The following is a 13,023-nucleotide window of genomic DNA, read 5'->3' as shown; positions in this document are numbered from 1 at the left end:
TTGGTCAAAATGTATGGAGGGAACATGGTGGGTGGGACCGAAAGGTGGTCTCGTGCATTCACGTACTCTTGCAAGAAAGTGAATTGCTTTAAACCCCGCAGCACCGACTTCTGAGTAACCTTGCACAGCGGGGTGTCTGCGCTACCCCATTTCTTCCCACGAATCCCGGGTCGCAACTCTCCTCGGGCCCAATCCTATGCACGTTGAGAGAGAGAAAAGCCTCTCGGCTCCCACCACGCTCCAGCCACCCTTGTAGGTCTCATTTTCCTTTGCAACGCGCATAGGATAGCGCGCTTCCCTTTGCAATCCACAGGGGACCCAAGAGCTATTTCCGAGCTCAAAGCACGTGAGTATCGGGCACACTTCTCGGGGCACTGCGCGCGTGCAATGGCATCACGGCGGTTGCCCTTTGGGGGGGACTCGCACAGCTTCGGCGGCTGTGTGTTTGCGTGTGCCGCTGCTGCTTGGGGGTGCATAGCTTGCTTTTCATTTCATTCTTCGCCGGCTTGTAAGCAAGCGCCGCCGCCGCCTTAGTCCTCGAGCTCCTTCTTCCACGCAGCAAAAGGCTCCAAATCCCCGGCGCCGGAGATTCCCGGGTTCCTGCTCTTACCGCGCGCCTGCCCGGGCCTTGCAAGCGCGGCGACTGCTTTGGTTACAGAGCGCGCGCGCCGCTCGGGCTTGCTTTTCTCTCTCTTTTGTTGCTGCAAATCTCCTCCTCCTTCCTGCGCCGTGCTTGCCCGCGACCCCGGGAGCTCGTTCGCCTGGTTGTTTTCCTTCTCTCCATCGCGCTGTGCGGGGCTAGGCGTGCTGCAGCGCGTGCGCCCACCCGCCCCAGGAAGATTCCCCCCCGCTCCCCCAGAGGAGCTCCCCGAACCCCAATCCGGAGAAGCAGCGGTTGGGCGATCTGGCAACTGGGCTTGGCCTTGGCGCAAAGAAGCAATCTAGATAATACCATGTAAACAAGTCTATCTTTAGATTAACGTGCATCCGGGCAGGGGACGCGCGCGCGCACGGCCCCCGAGCCCCCAAACGAGGCCGCAGAAGGAAAGACCCTGCGGGATCCGCTGCCTCCGCAACAGCAGGAGATCTTGTGCTTCGGCCAGCCTCTGCAACGAGGAGGCGGAGAAAAGGCGGAGGATTCCTGCGGAGGAAGAACGCGCGCTCTCGCCCCCTCCAAATTTTTGCCAAGCCCGGGGAAGGCGCTCCAGCGGAGGGCTGGGTGGCTGAATTGGTTTGCTTCTTTGCTCGCTCGCTACCCAGCTTTGACCTTCAGCGACCGGATCCAGCCCCAGCCGCGCACCGCCACCGGCACTGGCGGCGTCGCCTTCGCCGCTGGGCGCTCGAGAAGAGCCGCCTTTCCTCCCCCCCACTTCGCAACTGGGGAGTTTTGCCTTGGGCTTGGCCTCGGAGGGAAAGAAGCGAAGGAAGAGGAACGTTCGGCTGTTGCTCCTTCTTTCGGGCGGCCAAGGCGACCAGCGGGCGTTTTGCAAAGAAAGAATAAAGGGGGGGGGGCTTTTTCGTGGATTTCGCTCGTGTGTGTTTTTCTCTCCCTTTCGTTGCAAATGGCACATCGGCGCCGTCCAAGGATGGTGAGCGAGAGACAACCCTGCTGAGAATCCGTCTCGGCCCCTTTTCGCCTTCGTGTGTTGGGACCTCTCTCTTTATTCCCTTCCCTTTTGGAAGGAGCCTGGGAAAAGGGGAGGGGGAGAAGAGAAGGGGAGGGGGAAGCCTCTTCTTTCCCTCCATTCATTTTGATTCCGCATTTTGTTTCCAACTCCCAAGCCAAAAAAAAAAAAAAAAAATAAAAAAGGGTGGTGATATTGGGAGATCCCTTTAAGGCCACCTCAGATTTCTTGCAGTTCTTTTTTAAAAAAAAATGAAACCTGCCTTTTTGGGAAACCTCACCGCTCTTTGAATCTCTGGACCTTTTTAAAAAAATTAATTATTCTTATCTTGGCGTTGAAGCGCGCTCTCTGCTCTTGCGCCCCCGGTCCGTGGAATTCTCCTTTTTCTTTATAGGGAAAGCGCACGTACGTATATCACAAGCCTTGGTGTTTTTATTTGGGGTGGGTGGAGGGGAAGCGAAGAAAAGATGGAGGTCGAAGATGCGGACTGTTTGCTCCAACGTGTTACATGTTTGCTACTTCTGGATGACTGCAGGCAACGCTGAACGCAGCTACACCGACCTTTCTCCAGCCTCCCGTAGTAGTTGGAGAAGGAAGAGGTGGTAGCTCCGGAGAAGAGGGGGGGAGTTTGTTATTTTGCAAGCACCAAAACAGGCTTTGACTCCCCCTCCCCTCTTGGTTTCATCCAGAGGGGACAGAAATTTGTCTCCCAAAAAGGGGGGGAGGAAAAAAAAACCAACCTATTTTTACTGCAAGTATTTTCTCTCTTTTCAGCCGTTTTTGCTTTTCTACCTTCTGAACGATTGAAGAAAGCTTAGATATCCCCTCCCCACTATTTTTAATATTTCCTGTGGAGGGGAGAAGTACTGAGGACTTAGCTGTTGGATTTTTTTGTTTTTGTTTTGCAAAGGCAGTTTTGTTTCCAAAATAAAAATATCCAAAAAGAGGAATGAAGCCTGGCGCTGGAGGAGGGTCCCTGACCTTATTTGGGGGGCTTCTGGTGATCTTGACCGCGTTTTGCCTGTGGCCAGCAAATGGAAAAAGTGAGTATTGGGGGATTTCCTACTTTAATGGGAGCTCGGGGTGGGGGTCCGCTCGGGTGGGCGTGCGTTCGTCGCTCGCATTGCGGTAGCAGCGAGGGGCGAAGGGAGTGACTTAAAACGCGCGTTTATATTTAAGTTGTTGAGATAGATTCTCGAAACACGTACTTGGAATCCCTCCCCTCCCCCTATCTTTTTCCTTGTGGCTTGCAGTTAATTAAATACACAATCAGTTTTCCGAACCGTTTTATTCCTGGCTTTAGAAAAATTCGTCTGTTGACGTGAATTCCAGGAATATTCAAATCTGAGACAATATCTGTGGGTATTAAAAATGGTTACCCATCCGCCAGATATCCCAAAATTCCATACTGCGTAGCAAACATTTTAAAGGCTGTGTGAGCCCGTTGTGTCCTTTACGCGCTGCGAGCCGTGATCATTACAGAGGAAAAGGATGGCATTCAGTACTGATTTGGGTAATGCCAAGAAAAGCACAATAATGGATAAATCATCCTGGAAAATGAATCGGGTTTAGAGCAGCTTCCATTTGTCGCGAGGGTTGCCCGGAGTTGCCCGAAGGGATGGTGGTGGAAAGGCGAGCCTTGCGAAAAAATAATACGGGCTTAAGGTGGTTTTTTGGCGTGGCGGGGGCGGTTTGGGGGGGTCTGGGACGCGAGAGCACCGGGACGCGAGTGTGAAGGTAGGGAGAGCCGGCAGAGATGGCTGGCGGTGCTTCCCTGCCCAGCCTGCGTTTTGTTTTCTTTTGTGTCTAAACGTGTCCAAAACGTGGTTCATTGTGTGCGCGCCCTGCTGGTGCGCATCGCTCTGCAAATGCTGAGCGGGGATGTCTGTTTCGGTCGGCTGGTGGCCGTGCCCCCTTTTCCAATCGCCTTTTAGGGAGCAGCCTTGGCTGCATTGGGGCGAATTTCAAAGCCCGATTGAGGCTTGACTGGGGCTCCTTAACCCGTTGCCCGCCCGCTTGGGCCCTTAAGAAATCGGAGGGGGGTGCGGGCTTGGCCGTAAACACACACAAATACGTGTAGCTTGCAGTGCGGATTCGGTTCCGCAGCTCTCCGCGTTGATGGGCTGTGGCTCTTATTCGTCTGAGAGGCTTTTTTAACCTTTTCCTGGTCCCTTACCAAAAATTCCTGTTTTCTCTTAAGTGATGGGGGTGCTGAGCGGGCTTCTCCTTCCATGCAACCATTTTAGCTCGGTGCTTTGCTTGTCTCTGGCTCATCTTGCTTGGGCATCGGGGATATGCGTGCGAGACCAAGAGGGAGAGCGTTGCTTGACCCTATGATCTGCAAATCCATAAAAATGGAGAAACATACCTGTGGTCGGTTTTCTTGTTGGTCCTGCGACTGGGTGATAAAATGCCCTTGAATAAAGGAAATGGAAAAGTCCCTTTTTTAGCTTAAATGTGCTTCATCTGAAAGAATGACAAATTCTTCTAGGGAAATAATCGTATGGGAGAACCCTCTCCTTGTTGGACATAATGAGGCTTGAACTAATCATTGCAATGGTTGAGGGAGACGATATTGCTAAGTACATGTCGGGTGTTTCGCATATGAGCTGAAAATTGTGAATTTTTAAGATGTCCTTCTTAATTTTTAAGATGCCTTTTTTCCTCTTCAAGGAGCAGTGGGTGAGAATCCTAGAACACCTTACTTGGGGAAGGGAAGTAGATAATAACAGGTTACAATTGCTTTGTGTTTGTGGAATTGGCAACTTGGTAGTAAACAATGATCTGAAATATCCGATATTATGTACCTGTCCTAGGAAGTAAGGCCAGTAAGTTCTATGGAACTTATTCCCAGTTTACGATTGCATACTTAATGCATCCAAGGAACAGTTCTCTGTCAGGTGGTATCGCTAAGATGGTGCTATTAAATGCAAACTTTCACCCATTGGGCAGTTGCTTTTTTAACAGTAGTATTAGCAGCCGGACCCCCTCCCTTCCCCACATAAAGGTTCCCTTTGGATGAGTTTGGATGGCTACTAAAATGGATCCTTAAACTGTTAAACTAGACAATAAGGGATCCATTCACTAGAATTTTGAAAGTAGAATTTAACTGTTTTAGATGGAAGAGTCCTTAAGTTGAAAGTTGTAGATGGTTCTAAAAACATAATTGATTCTGTCTAGGGGAAAATTAATCTTTCTAGTTCAGTAAAAATCCACCTCCTTTCTCTTTTGTGTGCATGGTTGCTGCTCTTGTTCAGAAAAAATGGGTTCTTAAGTATTTTTCTTTCTCCATACTGAATGATTGCTCCTCCCCATCATAGTGAAGGAACATCTAGACTTAATTTTTATGTGATTTTTTTTTTTTTTTTACATAGAATGTGTCATAGTCGGCTCTTCCATTTTCGGTCATAAAAAGCCATGCATTCCTAAATAGGAAGACACAAACGGTGGAACCAAGATAATGTGGGAAGGCGGTGTGTGTAGTGTTCAATTAGTGCACTTTCAAAGTTGCTGCAATGGGATTGGTAGGCATAAGGGTAATTAGAGTACAAATGGGAAAGAGAGGAAAGATCTGGTGTCTTCCCTTAAAAAAGTCCTTTTGCTGGGACATCTTGATATAGCAAGAAATTGTTTCACTGCAGGTGCTTGGTGGTACAAATCTCTTGTAAGATTTCTTGCATGTAGGTGCGGGCAGGAGGCCTGGGAAGGTTGAGGTCAACCCTAAACTTAAATTCCTACCTTTACTTTGGGTTATTGTAGTGGAGAGAGTTGAAGGTGTTTTCCACCCTGCTGCTGGTTTTGACAGTATACCGGCTTGTGCTCCACACAGCTGTCTCCATTTTTCATTGATCTGTGTGACTGGGGAAGCCCCCCCCCCCAGCCTGTTGTTTCTACTCTGGAACCGTGTCATTTAAGAGAGCATGTTTCAGCTCAGTTCATCCAGATCTCAATCTCTGGATACTTAGTGCAAACCCCTTATAGCTGTAATTACTCGTGTGTTTAGTATCAACATCAATATCTCTTAATGTACCTCCTGATAAAGCAAATATGGTTAGCTTGAGTGACCGTATCGGGTAATTCCCTGTGTACTTTAGATACTGGAGTGTAAAATGGTTTTGCCACTGAGGGATCTTGGGAAGCAGAGGAACAGCATATTTCTTTCCAAGCCATCAGTAAGGCTTTTACAATTAATTCTATGCTGTGATTGGTCTTGCTAGCTTTGGTTCTTGCAGCTTGCTTATTCTGTAAACCAGTCAGTTTTCATTTTGTCAAGTTGGGGATGCTAAGATAATGCTTGCTCTCCTAGTGAAGTGTTAGATGCTATTATGACTGTCTAGGTCTCTAGTAGACTGTACTTTGTGGATACTTACGAAACTGGGGATCGGGGTGGTGGTAGTTTAATTGCAGGAGTAAATATTGTCAAGTGGGAATTCATGGGTCAAAGGCAACATACAATAAAAACAAGTCAGGAGCATGACTGAATATTATAGAACTGAATCAAAAGTTGAAGGAGGAGTAACGAATGAGCAGTATTTCTGCAGGGGGTGGTTGGCCAGTGGGAAAACTTGAGTGAGTAGTACCACCATGTACCTCAACTATGCTGAGTTTCAGGCAGCATTAAAGAACCTGGTCCTTGGGAAGGCCAGTGGGTTTGAGGAGTGGAGTTGTGACGCCCTGAATTAAATCACTTCTGAATTTTTCATGACTTTGGGTAGCAGTATGGATCAGAGACCAAGAAAAGTGATGCAGAAAATGGTAGTCAAGATGGGAGGCATCATAATTGGCTATAACACTGCAATAAGCAAATGCTAGCATTTTCTAAGTATTTTAGGTATGCATCTAAAGATGCTGTGGCCATGAGGAGGAGGTCTGGGAGGAGGAGAACAAGAACAGTGAAGTCTTAACTGCTTTTCTTGCATACTTTCAGTTGAAATTAATGGAGTTTGTGTCTAAATAAATGCATTTTCAGAATGGGTGGGATAACTCAACATTTTGAAGTGGTTTAACCCAGAGTGGATTTGATTTAAATCAAATCGATTTAAATCATGGTTTTGCGCCCATGCCTGCCTTATTCGTAGGTAGAGGAACTTTATTAAAATATTCCTAGACTGGGCCTCTTTTATGGCCTATGGCCATTATAGGTTTTCTACTCCAGGGAAAGAATAATATGATAAACTTCAGGCTATGCACAAAAAAAATCCACAGACTTGTGGAGTATTCTGCTCCGGAAGGGTTCACTTTCATTTCTACTGCTTGATCCTTCCTCTTCACACTTAGCTTCTTGTGCAGATCTATTCCAGACCCAGCTATCTTCTATTCATTGATATTTTTTTTAACTTAGCACTTAAGAGGTTTAGGGCTGATTCTTTGTATGTAGATTTGCAAAGGAACAATGGGATTAAGGTCTTTTTTCCAACTCTGTTGATTTTAAAAGCTTTTTGCTGTGAAAAAGAGGCATGTGATCTTTGCAGACACAAATCCACAGTTTTAAGAACTGTACAAGCAAGCATGTGTGATAATAGAAAATTGCCCAACCATGTTACAGAAGTCTCTGGAAGAGCATGGCATTGTGAATTGATTAATGGAATTCATTTCAAAAAAGAGGAAACATTTGCATGGACATACAGCCTCATGCTGCATAATTAAAAACAAATCCTTATTTCATGATGATTAACCTTTGTACTATAATGTATCTTAAATAGAGAACTATCTTTAGATAGATTTTTTTTTCCTGGAAAAGCATTTTATTTAAAAAAAATCAATTTAAATTAGAAAAATCTGATTTAAATGATCCTTGATTTTTACCCACCCTGCTTTAGGGTTGCTCTATAGCCTAATGCTGGGAACAATAGATGGCGAAAGAAGGGGACGGCAGAGAGTGAGGTGGCTGGATGGAGTCACTGAAGCAGTCAGTGGGGATGGTGGAGGACAGGAAGGCCTGGAGGAATGTTGTCCATGGGGTCGCGATGGGTTGGATACGACTTCACAACTAACAACAATAAAATATGCTGTAAATGTGTTGTGTTACCTAGAAGTTGAACGGGAAGAGTCTTGCAAATAATTTTGCAAAAGTTAAGGTAATTAGAAATTAACAATCCATGTATGTTATATTAGATGTCTGTGCCCTAAGGGAAACATGTTTTTTCAAGGGGAAAATGCTTTTGTAAAGCTTTTTAACAGGGCCACCTGGAGGCAGTTCTCACCACAGGTGATTGGGGTACATCTTCACAAGCAAGGACAGTGGGAGTAGAAAATCTGTAGAAAGCATGAAGGATTTGGGTATTTGTAGGCTTCCATCCTTCGCTTAGCTATGTGTTGATCAGAAAACTTTAAAGCAAAATATACTGAATTTAATACATGGATTTGCTCTCTGTACTGTACTAATTTAGTACCTTTTATTCTTTGTGGTGGCTGTTAAACAGATTTGAAATAGATAGCTTGAAGGAAGCAGTCATTGTGCTCTGATTAGCAGAAGACTTTCTGTTTCTGCAGAACACTGTGAGCAGTACTGTTTTTTAAATGTTTTATGAAGACACTGTTCTGGTTGTAGTGTTTGAACAAAGACATTAATTTTTTCTTAAGAAGGACTAGTTTAAAGGCAAATTTATGTAGTGCATTGCGGGGTTTGTTGACGATAGGTTAGTGCTGTAAGGCTGGAATACTCACCTCATTTGCGAAATGGAGGCATCTGCCCTTGAAATTTGTTGGATTCCCTTTTAGCTGTGCGTTTAGGATCATAATGGGTGTCTTGTAGGGAATGATACTGATCCGTTTGGACATTCTTACTAGAAAAGAGATGGAGGGAGTGTTGTTCTTATTATAGGGGAGGATGGAACATTGCAAATATATCTGAAACTTGCTCAGTTCATGATTCTCTGGGTATTTCCTCTTCTCCTGCTTAGTTAATCCTGCATGAATATTGGTAACTTCTAAAGAGAAGCTTAGCAAAAATTAACATGTACCAAATCTTGTGCAAATGTGTTGGCTAAACAGAGAACAGAGAATACTGGTTTGCTTTTGTTTCCTTCCATCTGTTCTTCCAAAGAATGGATTTCATCACAGAGATCTTACATATTAAAGAATGCCTTTCCCTATTTCATCATATGAATATGCTTCCTTAAAAGAAAGTTGCATTACAGCCTGCTCAAAACATTCTTGTGGTTATAGTTTGGAGGTATTATTTTGTAGAAAATGATCTGCACTAAACTTCACTTGGAAGTGTTTGTCATCCTAGCTAATAGCACAGTAGTTAGCCGTGGGAAGGAACCTATCTCTGAACTGAGAGGGGCTGAAATGATTTTTGCTTGCACTATTTAAAGAGCTTTAAAATGCAGGTGCGATTTTTGACTTATTCTGTAGTAAAAATGTTAAATAGTGCATTAAAAACAAAACAGATAACCTCAACTTCAGGTGCTTATTATCTAGAAATCCTACTTGGTAACTCCTACCAAATACTCACAGGCACTTTTGAGGGTTGTTTTAAATCTACTTTAAAAATGCCAAATGTTTTTAGCATGTTTTTCACCAACAAAAATCGAAAGCTGCTGAGGTTTTCTTATGCTTGAGAAGTAAGAGAACTTTCTGTCTCAGTTAATTTTGAAGAACAATGATGGGCATTTGAAAGGGTGCAGGGAGTGTACGAAGTTCGAAGCTGCCCCGTGTGAAGTTGCTTAAGATGTAATCCTGTGCATGTTTTGACTGAAGAAGGGTCTGCCGTTGGTTGTCCCAGCCGGGACTTGTGGGCCTTTTTTGGCCAGGGCATGTTGAAATTGCATGCCTTTTATCTGCTGACATGCATAGAATTGTGCCCTTGGTCGGCCTGCATAGGTGGAGTTTGCTTTGTGACTTTTTAAAAGTGGATGGGTGGTTAGGCAGAGTTTTTTAGAGCCCATTCATGTGTGTGTTGACTCAGAAGAAATCTTTGCCTAGGACTGAAGCCTTATTGTATAAGACAACAACTTCAGCAATGTTGCAAGTTTCTGCAGAGGTACCAGTTTCTTTAAGAACAACTGCTCTGGGTGTTACTGGAAATCTCAAACGGAATGAATTTCCTTGGAGGCTCTGGATCCAGATAAAAGATAGCATTTTTCTGTTCACAAAGTCTACAGAGACCAATTTTGTTAACATGATCACTGTACTCTAAGCATTAGATAGCACGTGGGATACAAAAGTAGATTAAAGACCTCTAGAAACAAGAGAAATACTATTACTCCCCTGTTATTAATTCCTCATTAACACTTGTGGAACTGTTTGAAGAATTCACCATGTTTTGTATATATGATCATGACCAGCACCTGGGATAACAAGTACAATGTCTGAATTATGGATGTGAGGGTGGGGAAGAGTGGAAGATGCTGAACCTGGGGTGGGGGCTTGCCCAAGGCTAACTATATTTTATTATTTGTTTGCTTATAATTGAATTTATAATCCACATCAACTATCTCTGGACTCCATATGTCTGTGATCAGATTTGAATCTGAATCCTTGCTTTTACTGGCTTGTGCAGGATGTGTGTTCCATGAAGAGGTTTGTGTTTCCCCATATCCAAGCAGTCTTTTATGGGTTATCTAATTAAATTTTGGAAGAACTGAATGCATATGTGATAAATACTTGGGTAGTTCGTTTTTTTAAAAAAGTAGACTTATGTTTTCTAGTAGGTGGAAATCAAAGTTTTCTAACAAAAGTATCTTGCAGAGAAACAGCTTTTAATGTCTTGTTCTGAATCTCAGAAAGGTTATTGTCAAAACGAATTGTATAGTTGAGATTATACTTTCTCATGGTGCCATGGGGTTTGGCGGTCAGCTGGTACGCCCTGCCAGCTGGATCCCTTAGAGTCCATAAATCTTTCCCTGTATGGACCACCAGGCTTTTGAGCTCCAGTTGGATTGGTGTGTCCCTCCCTTGCAAGTTGTGTTGGCTCAGAAATGTAGCATCACAGATCATTGGAATTCTGCTCAGATGGGAAAGCTCACTTTGACAGGGTGTTGCTGCTGCAGTTTGGTGCTAGTTCGTAATGCTTTGGTGCTTTTTTATAGTTGGTTTTATTTTATAAGCCACCTTGACTTTTCTTTTTTGTGTGTGCATGCGCAAGCAGATTATTTCAGTGCTAAAACTAAAGGGATAAATAAAAGTTTCTCTCGAGTAACAGAAGTCCATGGTATAAGTTTTATTCATTTAAAATACTTAATCATGTCAGGCTCAGGGAGGCTAGTCAGAAATCACATGCCCGTTACGACAAAGCCAGGTAAAAGCTTTCCTAAATATTTGTCTTAAAGAAATAGCTCTGTGGATCCTGATCTGAGGATTTTAGCCAAGATGCTTTAAATGTTGCTTCTTTAACCAGCATTCTGGTTTCTCAAGTAATTTAGCAAGGCTGAGAATCATTCTTCTTAAATCACCTGTTGAAAACAGACAGCTTGGAAGCAAAGTTTGGTTTGTTTATCCTATTTTTGAACTGAAAAGGGCTCCCCTTAATGAGCAGGAAAAGAAGATCAGCCCTCTCCTCAGGCTTCCGCGCTAAAAGACTCAACGCAGATGGAAAAGGATTGGGAGAGAAAAGGGGGAAGGCTCACTTGGGCATGTTCTCAGTTATAGGAGAAATGATGATCTGGAATAAAAGCACTGTAAGGAGAAACCTACAGAAAAGCACTGTAAGATGCAAACCTTGTCCTGTTGGAGCCAGTTGAGCATTTATTTATTATATTTGCTGCCTTATTTCCTTGCAAGGGACTGAAAGCAGCTTATGTAATTTTCTTTCTCCTACCAGTCTTATCCTCGCCACAACAACAACTGTGGCTGGCCCAGGGTCACTTGGTGAGCTCCAAGGCGCACTGGGTGAACCCTGCGACTGGAACTTAGCTCTTGAGTCCACGCTCCTAACTGCTCTTCCCGACGGGCCTTGCTCCCAGTGTATGTCCACATAGTTGTACCTTCATGTAAGAGACTAATTGGACAGTACTGCTAATGTTCTCCAATAAGAAAATAAAACCTTAAATGTGTGTATTCTGGATTCGGTATGCACTTCTTTGCTTTCCCTGACATCTGATAGAAGGAAACATTTTAATGCAAATAGAGGTAGTTCCCTGGTTAAGAGTGAGTCCCGTTCTTGAGAACGTCCTTATGTTGCATTTGTATCTATTGCAGGGGTCCTCAAACTTTCTGAATGGGGGCCAGTTGAAAGGCTGCGGTGACCGTCGTGGGCCGGTGAGGTGGGGGTGCCGGGGGTGCGGGCCGGTGGGGGGAAGTCGGGCGCACACGAGGCGGCATCAGGCACGCGCAGGGGCGGCTCTCTCGGAGATCTCCCGGTGAGTCCAGAACCATCTCTGAGCGAGCGAGCCACCACCTCCCCGCCCGCCCGGGCCAGCTGAATGGCCTTGGCAGGCCAGATCCGTCCCGCAGGCCATAGTGTGAGGACCCATCATCTATTGCGTTTACTCGGATCACATGAGCAAGCGAAATGCTTGTCTTGGTATATGTACATATTTTACCTTTTTATGCATGTAAAACACAAACACTTCCACTTTCACTAAAACACCTTAACCACAGCATTGCAATATTGAATACAGTAATAACAAAGTAACTACAGGTACTTAGGGGGAGAGAAAGAATCTGTATGTATGTGTGAAGACATACAGTATTGTAAGAAACAAATAAAAGAATCAGTTCTTTAAACAGTTTAGAACATTCTTGAGGTAACATTAAGCCTAACATTAACTGATGATGATGGGGATGGACCTGGTGCTGGAGTCAGGGTGTGGTTGTACTGCTGGGCAAGGGCAGGTTACCCCTGGAGTCAGTTTCTTGAAGTGGGTGCTTGTACAGCCTTCTTTTTCTCACCAAGATGACCTTGCAGCAGCGGAGGGCCTGGTTACAAGGGCAAATGCTAGAGAAAAACCAAAGGGGAACCATGCCCCCTACATGCATCCCAAAACACACTGGCTTGGGCACACTGATGGTGTGGAACAGACAGCCGAACTGTATCTCTAGGGAGCCAGACTGCCACGGACGCATCGGCAAACACACGGCGTAGTCCCCTAGAGATAGTCATGGCTTCTTCCTACTGATAGTCATACATAGTTTATGGCAGTCCACGCATTCATGAGTATGGGCTGTTTGTAACCCAGATATTCATAACTGGTGACTCCCTAGTTGGGAATCCTAAACACACCATGTTGGAGGGGGTTTCCGAGTGTATGCTATTAGGAATGAGTAGTTGTTTTTTTCTAGCGGTTTGGGAATTTATACAGGTAATAATACTTTAATGGTGGAATCCTATGCAGATTTAGGCGGAAAGATACTGTGACTCACTTCCTCTCAATTGGCCATGTTTTGAAGTTTGCTGCACGATGTTGGAGAAGACCATTTTTGGACGGAGGATCAAGCCAAGCACTGCACTTGC

The 13,023-nt window shown here is 44.7% G+C and overlaps 1 protein-coding gene across 2 annotated transcripts in view; it reads left to right on the top strand.

The window, feature by feature from the left end:
• The first annotated feature begins 1,202 nt into the window (after positions 1-1,202).
• IGF1R (insulin like growth factor 1 receptor) overlaps positions 1,203-13,023 on the top strand; it is a 196,346-nt gene continuing 184,525 nt past the window's right edge. The window contains exon 1 of one of the 2 annotated variants that reach the window (XM_044444981.1): positions 1,203-2,668. In XM_044444981.1, coding sequence (XP_044300916.1) covers positions 2,575-2,668 — 94 coding nt within the window. In that variant the 5' untranslated portion in view covers positions 1,203-2,574. The remainder of the gene's footprint in view (positions 2,669-13,023) is intronic. The other variant, XM_044444979.1, reaches the window with a different exon arrangement.

Source organism: Varanus komodoensis, unplaced genomic scaffold, assembly GCF_004798865.1.
Source record: "Varanus komodoensis strain SLA01 unplaced genomic scaffold, ASM479886v1 scaffold46_3, whole genome shotgun sequence".
In the NCBI taxonomy this organism is placed as follows: domain Eukaryota; kingdom Metazoa; phylum Chordata; class Lepidosauria; order Squamata; family Varanidae; genus Varanus; species Varanus komodoensis.
Note: the sequence above shows the minus strand (reverse complement) of the source record. Positions and strands in the feature narration are given on the sequence as shown.